Below are 13979 nucleotides of genomic sequence, written 5' to 3' on the forward strand. Positions count from 1 at the left end.
AACTCCTGTGGTTGCAGGGAAGCTGGTTTCATACTGACTCATCCCTGTTCAAACAGTTTACTGGAAATGGAATGGGGGGGAGAATTTGCAAAGAAATCATGTGATGGCCAGACAAACCACAACCAGCAAAAGGTTCAAAGGAGTCAAAGAAAGAAAGAAAGAAAGAAGGAAGGGGGGACAGAGACCCTCGAAACACAACCACCTAAGTCCCAACGACAATCAGCAACCCGCCATCCCCAGCCAGCCTTCCGCCCGATCTCTCCAAGGGCTAGGCTGCCTTAATCCCTTTCTGGAATTCAAGGGAGAAAGACAACAAGAGAATCGGGGAACAGGGTAAACAAAGCAGCAAGCTGCCCGATAGTAACACAGGGCAACTGCCAAATATTTCTCTCTCTTCTTTTTTTTTTGGCGTGTGATTTTTTTTGGCCAGGGAGCCAAGCGGCACGGGAGCGAGAGCCGGAGCTGGGCTGCGTGCGTAACTCGTGAGCCTTTTCCGAGGACAGGTCAGTTTAGGGTGGCTTCGCACGCTACGCTTCTCAGCCTCGTGGTGATCTCAGTTCACTTTGTCAGCCGAGGCAAATCTATCAACGCTTCTTCTGGGAATTAACCAGGGACACACATGGTCGGCTCCCTAAGAGACCGGCAAAGTGCCGCCAAATGCCGGCTTCTTCCACTCCATGTGGTCCTGCATGCCACTGGGTAGGTGTTTGGTTCTTCCCAGGTGGCAAAAGAGTAATCTTAATTTGGGGCATGGAAGGTATAGACATCTTTCTCATCTCTCTCACAGAGGCACTATGTGCACATTCAAAGATATAACCATGTTAGTCTGTAGAATTAGTATGTAGAGATCTTGTAGTACCTTTGAGACTAAGTGAAAGAAAAAACACACAAAGGCTAGTCTCTTTTGCCTTTGTTCCAAATGTAGAGATATTTTCTAGCACCTTTGCAACTAAATGAAAGAAAGAAGTTGGCAGCATGAACCTTCGTAGCCTAAAGTCTACTTCCTCAGATGAATATAACATCTATATATGCATATGTATATATGTACGAAAGCTCATGCTGTCAATTTCTTTCTTTCAGTTAGTTTCAAGGGTGCTACAAGATCTCTCCACATTCTGAGTCTACAGACTAACATGGCTATGTCTTTGTTCACAAATGACCACTTAAAACTGGACTTGCTACTCCGTTTCCATACACCAAGGATTTTGAATTTGAACTGACATTCTCACACACCAATGGCATCTATAGGTCTGTCCCTGGCGTCCACTAAACCAAATGCATCTGAGGAAGTAGACTTAAGTCTACAAAAGCTCACGCTGCCAACTTCTTTCTTCCAGTTAGTCTCAAAGGTGCTACAAGATCTCTCTACTAAGTGCAAAGTTGCAACTTATAGCTTGCCTTACAAGTCACGTGCTTTCAAAAACTCCGGTGTCTTTCGCACAGTCCCAAAAATGAGCACAGGTTTGTGTAAAGCAAGTGTGTGCTTAAAAAGCAACGGGGAGGAAAAACAGACGCTATCTGTTAGGAACACAGTCTGAGTTGATCTGAGATAAAAAGAAAGGACTCATGTAGGATCTTTGGGATTAACTGAGACAATGACAAACGTAGCAGCAGCTTTTGTGGACTCAGGTGTACCTACCTAGGGTTGCCAGGTCAAGACTATTCAAGCAATGAGATTTCAGGGCCACAACCTGAGACCTACAGATGACCCGGCTGTATCAATATATGTGGGGGCTAAGTAGGAAGGCTAAGACAGCAGGCAGGAAGAGAAACCTAGTGACACAGAGGAAAGACAAAGTAAAGGGAACACAACAAGGAAGTCAAGATACAGAGCTGGAGGGAAAGAGACTGTTACAAGTTGGCTGCAGACTTGTTTAAATAAAGTTCTTTCATTTGTGTTATCTCTTTTGTGTTAAGTCTTACATTGATAACTAGAACAACATGAAACACTGGTGATGCCATTAAGCACGAGCCATGAAGCATCAACCACAGCTGTATAGATTGCTGTACGTCATTCAAGTAATTTCCATCAACAAGTGATGGAAATATACGTAGGCACCCCTTTTGGTCCAATGCAAAATTTGCCCTGAGATTCCTTCTCCTCCTGAAAGTGGAAAAGGAAGGCTGGGCTCCGTGTCTCAGGTCAGTGCTCTAAGATACAGCAAACCAAGACGCTTCTGATGAAGTGGATTGGAGTCCATTCAAGCGTACGCTAGAAATGTATTTTTCTCTGTTGGTCTCATAGGTGCGACTGGATTCTCCTGTACCATTTTAATACTGAAACGGGTTTTTAAAACTAAACTAAAAAGAGAGTGCCTTTCTGACTAAAGGGCAGGATATAGCTGCTCCAAATAAATTATACACAAATATGTAACATGGCTATGTTTTTTGATTTGAGACAGTTTGCTTTTTGTTCGTCTAGGACAGAGATGGGCAAATGTGACAAGGTAAAGGGCTGCAAGATATCTTGGAAGGCAAAACACACACCCTGAACACATACACATACACACTTTTTGCCCTGAGCATCCTTCCAAGGGGCCTTCTCCCATGTTTAAGGCCCACCAAAGTGATGTTTGGTCTGGGAAAGACCTTTTTCGACAACAGAAAATACTTTCTGCTCATTTCTTGTTTTTAGAAAAGGGTCTTCCCTTGTCCTAAAATTGAATGGGGAGTACAAAACCATGCAAAAATGCTCGCTAGGGCATTTGAAGGCACATTCAATTAGCATTTGCATTTCTATGTATTGCATCATGTGAAAAGCAGTTGAGGGATAGAGTATCTAAAAAGATCACCTTCTCCCAGTACAAACCTGCTTCGAATTTTAAGCCTTCAGCACAAACCCTGTTGGTTTTTCCATCACTCCGAGAGTCTATGTTGACAACTGGACAAGACAGGGCATCCTCTGCAGAAGCATTTCAACTGGGGAATCCCTATATAATCTTATATCTATTCTATATTGTGAATGTATGTGTGTGCATACTACTATATTTTATATATATTTTGTGTACATCATTGGGGGAATGGTGGGCTGAAAAGCAATTGTTAAACACAATCATCATGATCATGATAATGTTATCAAGGCTATTTTAATTCCCCCCAGCTGCTCTCCAGGAGCAGCAATTATCCAAAGCAGGCAAGAACATTGCCAGACAAGATGCTGCTTTGGGGGTGTCCTTACTTGTGCAGCTTGCGCATGTTCCAGCATCTCCTCGAATTCTTGATATTCTTCATCGTCAGGCTCCGCTCCAGAGAGACGGGCTGCTCTGGCCATAAAGTATGGAGGCAGCTCTCCAATGGCTGTACCAGCACCCTGGATGATGAAATCGGAAGGAAAACAAAAAAAAAAATTCATGTTTTTAACTGAGAGGACACCTCTCTAGGAATCTCTACGTCCTCCAGTGCAACTCTGTGGTCAATGTCTGACAGACACTGACCATAGAGAACTGCACTGGAGGAGCTACAAATGCCTAGAGTATTCTCTCTAGGAATCTCTAGGTCTTTCAGTGCAACTTTTAGTTAAGGTTGACCATAGAGTTGCACTGGAGAACCTAGATGTTCCTATAGATAACGTATTAATCAAATCTGTGAATAATCAAAGTTGCAAATATGGAGGGATGAGTGTACATTATTTTTAACTGAGAGCAAACATGGTATATTGCTTTGGACTCTGAGGACTCTGGGAGAGCAAGGTTTGAATCTGCTCAGCCATGGAAATGCACTGAATGACCTTGTGCAAGTTACACTCTCTCAGCCTCAGAGGAAAGCAATGTGTTTAGACTCACCATAAGCAAATCTCCCCAAAGTAAATCTAGCAAAGAAAACCTGAGGAGAGGGTCACTGTTAAGTCAGCATTGCCTTGAAGACACATAACAACACACAACAAGTTTACTTAGCCAGTGTGGTATAGTGGTTTGAGTGATGGACTAAGACTTGAGGAGATGTGGGTTCAAGTCCCCTCCCAGCTGTGGAAACCCACTGGGTGACCCGTGGCAAGTCATACTTTGTCTCAGCCTCAGAAGGCAATGGAAAACCTCCTCTGAATAAATCTGGCCAACAAAACCCTCGGAGAGAGTCATCACTGTGTTCGGTTCAAGCGCGCCTCTTGGCACTTGCCATCTGGCTAACCAAAGGTTAATGGAAGAGGAAGTTTGGCTCCAAGTTGAGCGGGCAGGTTACAAAACGGCAAGAAAGGTACAAGGGACAACAATCGGGACAGCTGGCAAGAGGAGGGACACACCTCAGCCGCAAGCAGATGGTCTTTGCTCGGGAGCCGTTACCGGGTGACAAGGGCTTTTATAGCCACGGCTCCCCTCCCCTCCCAGCAACTCTATAGCCGTTTGGTTTTCTTTGTTCGCCTCCCACGGGCAGCTGCGGGGAAAGAAGGGCAGCTGCCTTGAGTACTCTGGCACCAAAAAAGAGAGGGTTGTTTTTTAATAAAGAAGCAATCAATCAATTTATTTATATCCCAACTTTCCTCCAAGAATGGGACTTAAAGTGCCAAGTAACATTTCTGCACTCACTATCTGAGGATTCGGGGGTGTAGGGCAGGTGGACCCCTAAAAGAAGAGATGCAAAGGGTCCACATTGTTCAGAAGATCCCATCCCTTTTTGCAAAGGTGAAGGGGCCGACAGCACAACAACTCCCAGAATCCCCCAATGGCCGCCTGAGGAGCGGAGTGTAGTGGAGCCTCCTTCCTTGGAGGTCTTTAAGCAGAGGCTGGATGGCCATCTGTCGGGGATGCTTTGATTTGGATTTCCTGCATGGCAGGGGGTTGGACTGGATGGCCCTTGCGGTCTCTTCCAACTCTATGATTCTATGAGGAGTCTCTAAGTTGTAGTCCAAAAAAGTAACCTTTCATATCTCTGGCCTCTTCATCTGCTTCTGTTTCTTAACCTTGGGCAAGCGGCACCCTCTCAGCCTCAGAGGAAGGCAAAAGTAAACCCCTTCTGCACATATCTGGCCAAGAAAACCCCTTGACAGGTTCACCTTTGGTTGTCGTAGACAGAAACAACATGAAGGTGCACAACAACAACAAGTGTGTGCGAAGTGGTGTGCACTATTACTTACCTTTTATTGGTACTGATATCTTCAATGTGTTTTCAACCATGGCTTGTAGGTTCTAGGGCTTACTGAGTTATGAAACCCATCAGGAGGTGAGAGGACCTACCTCACAGAGTTATTATGAGTGTGTGTGAAAGAAACCACTCATATCTCTATAGCTCTCTGGAGGAAAGGCGAAGTACAGATGTAACAAATGAACAATAAAAAGATAGCGCCTTCCAGATGTTTGGGATGACCATTTCAACCAGGCCTAACCAGCATGACCTATGGGAACCATGGACAAAAAAATACTTCTAGATGACACCCCACTGTATATACATCTGGAAGTGTGGGACTGCAAAGGTGTGTCCATCCACCTCCAACACACACCGGTTTGCAAAAAGGAGATGATGGAAGGAAGGAAAGATGTCCTGCCCAACACCTGCAAGACAATTGGTTCGAGCAGAGCTTCACGGAGGAGGATACACAACCCGCAAATCAGACACACCACACAAAGGCTTCTTTTTGGGAGGAACTGAGGGTTGATGACTCAAAGCAAGCCAGTCAGGCTACACACACCACCGAAGGTGACAAGACGTAAAAGAGAAAGAATACTAGGCTCGCACCATAAACCAACCGTGGGTTTGACCGCAAGTGAATGAGTAAAAATACTCATTTTCCCACTGAGAGCAGGTGCCAATTTTGGTTTCCCCGACAAACCTGGTTGGTTGGTTGGCTTGAAAATCTATACCTAGAACTTGGGAAAGCTATTTTTTCCATTTTATTCTATTTTATATACTTAGGATATAAAGTCCCAGAATCCCCAAACGATTCTAGGAATCTGGGACCTACCTTGTTTGGGATGGTAACTAATGTTTCCAAGCATGGCTTGCACTCTAATTCTAAAAACACAGTTAGTCCAATTTAAAGCAGGCCCCCAAAAAGAGCATTAGAAAGAAGAAATTAGACTAGAATAGGGCAGAGAGAATATGCATAAGCAACAGCAACTTGTCCCAAAGAGAACTTCATTTTTATTTTCAAGGCTTCACAAAAGGCACATTGCAAGGGAGCCAAGCGGGCTTCCCTGAAAAGAGGATTTCTGAACTGTGGTGCCACATCCCCAAAGGCCCTGCATGTCTATTCCATCAGGAACAGCATGTGAATATGGAAAGGTACAAGAGAAGATCAAAAATGATTATGGAGGACTAGGAATATCAAATTAACACAAGCTTTCCCCCTTCTTAACCTAACTTTTCCTTAGGGCCAAACTGAACCTTACAGCTGAGACGCTTCTACAGACTGAGGCCTGTTACAGACAGCCAAAATAAAACTGCTTCGAGTCACAGTGGAGGTATGGTGTTTCAATGATGTATGTGTCCTAAGAGTCCAGAAGTTGCACCAAAGCCCCGCTCCAGCCCTAAGGACTGGAGCGTGGCTTTGGTGTGGCTTCTGGACTCTTCGGACACATGCATCATTGAAACACCATACCTCCACTGTGACTTGAAGCAGCTTTATTTTGGCTGTCTGTAACAGGCCTGAGTCTCCCTTCTCTGAAATGCTTGGGACCAAAAGCGTTTTGGATTTCAGAGTGTTTCGGATACTGGAATATTTGCACATATATAAGGAGATCTCTTGAAGATGAGACCTAAGTCTTAACATGACATCCGTTTATGTTTTGTGTACACCTCAGTCTAACAGTAATTCTATATATATATATACATATATTTTATAACTATGTGCATGAAAGAGAGCAAAAAGCAAAGGTATCACTATCTCAGCCACCCATGTGGACAATTCAGAACTCAACTTGTACTGTCAAAACCTGCCACCTCCAAACCATAATCCACTTGGATCTCAAGAGAAGCGTCTCTTTTTGTCTTCCTGATGAAACTTAAACATTTCCACCTCAAACCATGTTCTTCCCATAACAATGACCCATGACATGCCATCACATTGCTCATACCTGGTCCCATGTAACTGATGTGGGAACAGCCTGGTGGAAGCATAGCCATGTTGACCATAACCTCTGGTTCATGGATAAGAAATTTCTGGACCAAATGTTGTTGGATTGTGACTCCCATCATTCTTCCCCACTGGTTAACAAGGGTTGATGGAGTCCCAATCCAGTAACATCTAGAGCAGAGGTTGCCAAACTTTGGTTCTTCAGATGTTTTAGACTTCAGCTCCCAGAAGCCCCAGCCAAGTTGGCCAACTGTTAGGAATTCTGGGAGCTGAAGTCCAAAACATCTGGAGGACCAAAGTTTGAGAATCACTGATCCAGAGTGTCACACATGTCACTCGTGTTCTAGCCAGAGCTTCGAAAAATGACCTTCGGGGATAAAAACGCCCAGAATCCCCTAAACAGCATGGTTGCTGCCCATGCTAGATGGAGGATTCGGGGGGGGGGGGGGGGTTTGTCCACAAAAGGTCATTTTTTCCCCAGAAAGGTAGTTGCCAAAAGCAACTTTTCCACACTTTGTTTGTAATTCCACCCTGAGAGAGAACGGCAGGAGTGTGTGAACGGATTAAACAGTTTCGACAACATTGTAATTTTCCAAATTGGACCCTGGAAATATGTTCCGGTGATTTTCTCTCTGCCTCCTGAACCAAGCTAAGTTCTGATGATGCAAAAGCAAGACAACTAAACAAGCAACAAAAAAAAAAATAGTGGTTCTACTGTAAAAATGTGACTTTGTTTATGGCTTGTTGTTGCTAACTGAAGAGGGGAAAATAGAAAAGTCACCCGGCACATACTGGAAATGAACTTTCCCTGAATTAGCTGGGTCACATGCCAAAGGGTTGCAAAACAGCTCAGATGTGGATGGAGAGCATAACATCCCTTGGAACAGATCCTCCCTTGCTACAGCCTTACTTCTCAAACTTGGGGCAAGTCTTACATTTCAAAGTCCAGAAAGTGATTCATTTTAAAAAGTAACTTTTTCAGAGGAGCCTATTCATGTATTTCTGCAGGAGCCACTGTTCCAGGACTTGGATCATCTCTGTATTTTTTGGGTGGGGAACGTGAGACATTCCAGTTAGCATCACTACAGAAGGGGATGATGGGAGCTGTAGTCCAGCCACAGCTGGAGGACACAGACATTTCTGGAGAGAATGTTTTTCTAGTCTAGGCATTTCTATGTGCTGTGAAAGTGGAAAAACCACAAATTAAAAGCAACCTTTCTTTGTTTAACCTGAAAGAACGCCTCTCTAAGAATCTCTAGGGCAGTTGTTCTCAACCTTTGGTCCTCCACGTATTTTGGACTTCAGCTCCCAGAACCCCTTACCATTGGTCATGCTGGCTGCAGCTTCTGGGAGCTGAAGTCCAAAACATCTGGAGGACCAGAGGTTGAGAACCACTGCCCTAGGGTCTCCAGGGCAACTCTATGGTCAACATCCGTCAGACATTGACCATAGAATTGTCAACATCTATTCCAGTGGTTCCCAAAGTCCCAAAGCCTTGGACTTCAGCTCCCAGAAGTCTTTGCCAGCTTGGCCGACAGTGAGGATTCTGGGAGATGAAGTCCAAAACATCTGGAGGACCAGAGGTTGAGAACCTCTAGGGGAGGACCAGAGGTTGAGAACCTCTAGGGAGACCTCTAGGGTCTCCAGAGCAACTCTATGGTCAACATCCATCAGACATTGACCACAGAATTGTCAACATCTATTCCAGTGGGTCCCAAAGCCTTGGACTTGAGCTCCCAGAAGTCTCTGCCAGCTTGGCCGACAGTGAGGATTCTGGGAGCTGAAGTCCAAAACATCTGGAGGACCAAGGTTTGGGAATCACTGATCTATTCTATGGTCAACCTAGAACGTCTGGCAGATGTTGACCACAGAGTTGCTTTGGAGGCCCCAGAAATTCCTAGAGAGGTGTTCTTGCAGGTTAAACAAAGGGTTGTTTTTAATTTGTGTGGTTTCTCCACTTCCACGGGGGTCCTATGTTCCCTAACCTGAGCAAATGTGAAGGGCCCACTGTATTAATTTGAAGGTGTGTATCTCCCTATATGATCCTGCTTGCTATCTCTGAGAAATTATGGAAGGATCCTTCTCTCTGTCCCAGCACCATCACATGTAACATTTAGTGAGAAGATGGGGAGAGCCTTCTTGGTGGCTGCTCCCAGGCTTTGGGAATCCCTTCCTAGAGCGGTTAGCTTTGCTATCTTTCATAGGCAGGGAAAGACCTTTCTGTTTCAGTAGGCCTTTGAAAGCTGACTTTCAAAGGGCTTTTCATAGGATAGGCTGTGCATAGTTCTTTTTAAAGGTTTGTTTAACCGCTTTCAACTTTGTTGAGAATTTAATTATATTTTTAACTTTTATACAGCGCCATCCTTTTAATTGTATCTGCTGTATATCTACTACTTTTCGACAAACTGGGAAAAAACACAGGATATAAATAAATATAACAAACAACAGCATACTAGAAGCAAGGAAATAGGGGCATTCCCAGGCCTAGGGAAAACTCTCCTTTCCAAAACCCAGAGGCTACAAAGCTGTTGATGTTCATATAGGAAATGCATGTTGTTGTTGTTGTTGTTGTTGTTGTTGTTGTTGTTGTTGTGTGCCTTTGAGTAGTTTCCGACTTGTTTGGGGTGGAGTAAGTTAGAAAAGGGTGAGGAAATTCCAGGGAATTTGCTATAGGGAGCCAACTCAGCTCTTCTGCTGAAGGGAGGAGTTCCTGGACTTCTCAACCCTATGGAAATCGTCCACTTGAAGCCATCCGACAAAACCAACCAGCCAAAGACTCAGGAGGGACAAAGAAAGAGCACTCCTTCGTTCAACATGTGTCTCAGTCTGCGGCACTCTCACTGACAAGATGTGATGGCTTTAGTGGGAGATTGCATAGATTTACAGAGAAGGAAGGTGGGAGTCTAATGGAAGGAAAAGAGTCACAATGACCATGTGGTGGACCTTCATGTTCAAGGGCAGTCTATCTGTCAAGACCAATGACTCAGGAGCAACAATCATGGTTTACATGTCTTGCTCAGGGTTAACCATGGTTTACATGTCTTGCTCAGGGGACTGTCAAAATCTATGGTTTGGACAAGGCAGCCTGTTAGATTGATCCAGCCAGGCTCCCTTTGGATGCTCTTATCAAACCAAATCAGAGCTAAACAACTGCAAAAGGTCTGAGGGCTAATATTCAGCCCCTGTGAAGCTTCAGATTTCTAAAATTTATGGAGAGAAAACAAAATGGAAAAGGGGACGGGAATGGAGGAGTCAAGCGGCACTTTTGCGACTAACCGATGCAACTGGCATTAGCTGTCGTGGATTTTGATCCACTTCTTCAGATGCGCAGTGACACCGTTTTGGCTGGTTTGGGTTTGCTCCCCCAGATGGGGGTTCAAACGCTGTCCATTTCTCTCCTTGCATCTGAGGAGGTAGACCAAGTCTAAGAAAGATTATGCCACCACTTCTCTTGCACAGTTAGTCTCAAAGGTGCTACAAGAACCTTTTGCCTAAGGGAAAAGGGAAATACGCTCGTCCTTCCACATTCACTGGCTTTAGGGGCACAAGATCCCTGTGAATGTGCAAAAACTGCAAATTACAAAAACACTATGTTTCTACCTGAGAGAACACCTCTCTAGGAATCTCTAGGTCCTTCAGGGCAACTCTGTGGTCAACATCCGCCAGACACTGACCCTAGAATTGCTCTGGAGGAGCTACAAAGGCCTGGTGGAGTGTTCTCTCTAGGAATCTCTAGGTCCTTCAGGACAACTCTGTGGTCAACATCTACCAGACACTGACCATAGAATTGCACTTAAGCCTAGCAGAGTATTCTCTCTAGGTCCTTCAGTGCGTCTTTTGGTTAAAGTTGACCACAGAGTTGCGCTGGAGGACCTAGATAAACCTAGAGAGAATATACTGATAAAATCCATGGATAATCAAATCCACAAAAGTCAAAGCCACAAATGTGGAGGGACGAGTGTATAGAAAACCCTATTAAGCAAATGCCAAGATGGCTATAAACTAGGGGACCTCTGACTGGTAAGTGAGGCTCAATTACTCAAGAGTCTTGATCTTTAACAGCTGATCATTTCAGGGGGACTCTAACTTTTAGGGTAGGTTAGCTCAAGCCCACAGTCCCCTGTCTCTGTATGTATAGTGTTATAGGGCAACAGAACCAAAGCCAGACCACTTTGTGATGTGTGCATATACACAACAAGCACAAAGGCATGTGCAAACACAAAGTGAGTTTCTCCAGGCCTAATTACAATTAGGACAAAGGGGTAGCACAGCATCCAGAGATTCAGCTTTTAGCATCATTTAGTTTAGAGGAAGTTAGTACACAGTGTCTGCAGCTCATATAAACAAAACCAAGAAGGAGTGGGGGAAAACCCCATGTTGTGACATCAAATAACAGCAAAGTTGCTCCTGGGAAAGAAGACCACGCTCTTCATTGGTAGCAGCAGAATAACATTGCAGCCTCTTTTTCTTCCTTGGAAACATCCTGCCACAGGGATGGGCTCAGCCGACGATATTCCCAAGAACAGGGAGAGAGCAACTGCAAAAGCATTTCAGCTGCTTCATCTTATGCCTATTTGAACTGAGTTATGTGAGCCATGGAGAGTCCACCAGCGCTGACACTTAAGAGCATGCAAACAAATACATTATTAAAACGTAGATAAAGGCAAGCTTGGGTGACATGGGCCTTCGAGGAGCCAGGGCCGTTGCATATGCATTTGAAAGGAGATCCAAACTACAAACAAGCAGCCCTCTGCATTTTGAGAAGTACCCACTTCACAGTAAGCATTGCTGCAGAAGAGGCATGGGTCTATTTAAGAAGCAGATTTAATATGATTAACCTAGTTAATGAACTATGCTTTAAACTGACTGTACTGAGTGTGATTCTATGGAGCAACCCAGAAAACTCTCCCAGGGCTCTACAACTGAGTACTTAAGGCCTTGCTTTGCTATGAAAAGTTTTAAATGACAGAGCCCTATCAATGGCAGCCCCGTGCCTTTCGAATTGTTCCCTTGATGCCTTTGCTTATGCTTTCAAATATTTTAGCAGCTTTTAAAGACTTAGGCCCAGATCCAGCAGTGCCCTTTGACATCCAACGGCAGCAAAGCTGGAGCACTTTCTCCATTCTGGTGTAGATCCTCCCCATGGAGTCTTCAACTTATTAATACGTCGATTGGTTATATTCTGTTGTTGTGTGCTTACAAGTTGTATCCCACTTATGACAACCCCATCACAGGGTTTCCCTGACAGGTTTCTTCAAAGAAGGTTTGCCATTGCCATCCTCTTGAGTCTGAGAGAGTGTGACTTGCCCAGGGTCACCCAGTGGCTGGGCCAGGATTCGAACCCTGTTCTCCAGAGTCATAGCCCAACACTCAAACCACTAAACCATGATGGCTCTCTGATTATACATCACCACTCTATTAATATGTAATCTGCTTTATTTTCTCTCCCACCCCACCTTGGTCCACTCTATTTACATCCTAATTCATGTCTGAAAGTTCCCCAAAGCCATGTGCCTAGTCATTTATGGTGAATAGGTCTGGTCTGTAGGGGAGAAAGCAAAGAGTTGGCTTTTAAAAATGAATAAGTTATGACCATTTTTCTTCCCAGGTATCATTGTCTTCCAGATCCCTCAACACAGGTATTCGTAGTTTTGGTAAGCTAACCAAAATGGTCAGGTATTAACCCTGAAAGGACTATTTGCAAGGCTGCTCTAAGCCTATGGAGCTAGACCAACAATTTAAAATGCTTTTGTGTATTTCTTACCCACATGCAGGCCTCCAGCCTGACTTTCGAGATGATGGTCCACAAAGAAATCGATCCTTCGACTCCCTCTTCATCGGGGCAGATAATATGGTCAGGATAGGGCGGTTCGGGGAAATCCACAGAGTTACATTCATAAGCAGCCAGTGTCACTGATGCTATGTGTGGACCCTGCAAAAGGAAAAGGTTGTAGTAGTGAGTGGAATGCAAAACACACATTGTGGCGAACAACATGAATCAACCACATTATGGTGATGTAAAGACCCTGTAATATACAGCGCTTGTGAACACGTTGGAGGACCTACAAACGCCTAGAGAAGTGTTTTCTCTAGGGACCTTTCAGTCTCCAGTGCAACTCTATGGTCAACTTCCAGCAAAATTGCGCCGGAGGACTTAATAGATTCCTAGAGAGAACATATGAATCAAAACCGCAAATAATCAAAGCCGCAAATGTGGAAGGCCAACTGTATATAATTATTGAATCAGACACAGCCAGGGCACACTGCTTTTCTTCTGAAACTCTCTCCTATTTGCAAAGCAGTTTGCCATGTGAACTGGGCAGTCGGGCTGGTGAGGTGGGGACATCAGAAACCGAGTAAGTATCTCCAAGTAAGTGCAGAGTTCATTGGATCTCAGCCACAGCACAGAAGGAAGAGGCCTCCGCTGTTGTTTAGAGGGCGAGTATTCTGTCATCGGGTGCTGGAGAATCCATTTTTGCAGGGCTGTTTCTGCTCCCCTCCTGCCCTGGGTGACTCACAGGCTACTCAGTCAACAGGGGGTCCCTCCCTCTCTCTTGTAAGATAGGATTGGAAGGCAGAGGAGTAAGAAGGGAGAGAAGGAGGGTGACTCACTCCTCCAAGCCCTACCTTGTATGACAACTTTATACCGCCTTTGTATCATTTAATGACATCAGGATGGTTCCCCAAAGGCTGGGCTCAGTGTCATCCATGGGGTCACAATGTCTTTCTGGCGGATTTGGAACATGAGATGCTGCTGAATCAGGCCACAAGTTCATAGCACTCTGCTGATTATACTACTGCCATCTGGGATTTGGGAGATCCAACTTCATTGAGCTCCAAAACTCACTAAGTGAACCTAACCCAGTCAGGTTTTTTTTATTGTTTCTCAGCTTGACCTGCCTCACAAGATTGTTGTGAGGACAAAATGGAGAGAAGGTGAGCCACGTAAGCTGGCAGTCAAGAAAAGGTGATGTAT

The 13979-nt window shown here is 44.7% G+C and overlaps 1 protein-coding gene across 4 annotated transcripts in view; it reads right to left on the reverse strand.

Moving 5' to 3' along the window:
• LOC149301474 (vacuole membrane protein 1-like) overlaps positions 1-13979 on the reverse strand; it is a 96101-nt gene that overhangs the window by 52429 nt on the left and 29693 nt on the right. For all 4 annotated transcript variants that reach the window (XM_089483880.1, XM_089483878.1, XM_089483881.1 and 1 more), the window contains exons 6-7: positions 12768-12935; positions 3179-3310 (exon numbers count right to left, since the gene is read on the reverse strand). In XM_089483880.1, coding sequence (XP_089340006.1) covers positions 3179-3310; positions 12768-12935 — 300 coding nt within the window. The remainder of the gene's footprint in view (positions 1-3178; positions 3311-12767; positions 12936-13979) is intronic.

Source organism: Sceloporus occidentalis, unplaced genomic scaffold (assembly GCF_023333645.1).
Source record: "Sceloporus occidentalis isolate IW3139 unplaced genomic scaffold, rSceOcc1.0.p SCAF_21, whole genome shotgun sequence".
Taxonomy (NCBI): Eukaryota; Metazoa; Chordata; class Lepidosauria; order Squamata; family Phrynosomatidae; genus Sceloporus; species Sceloporus occidentalis.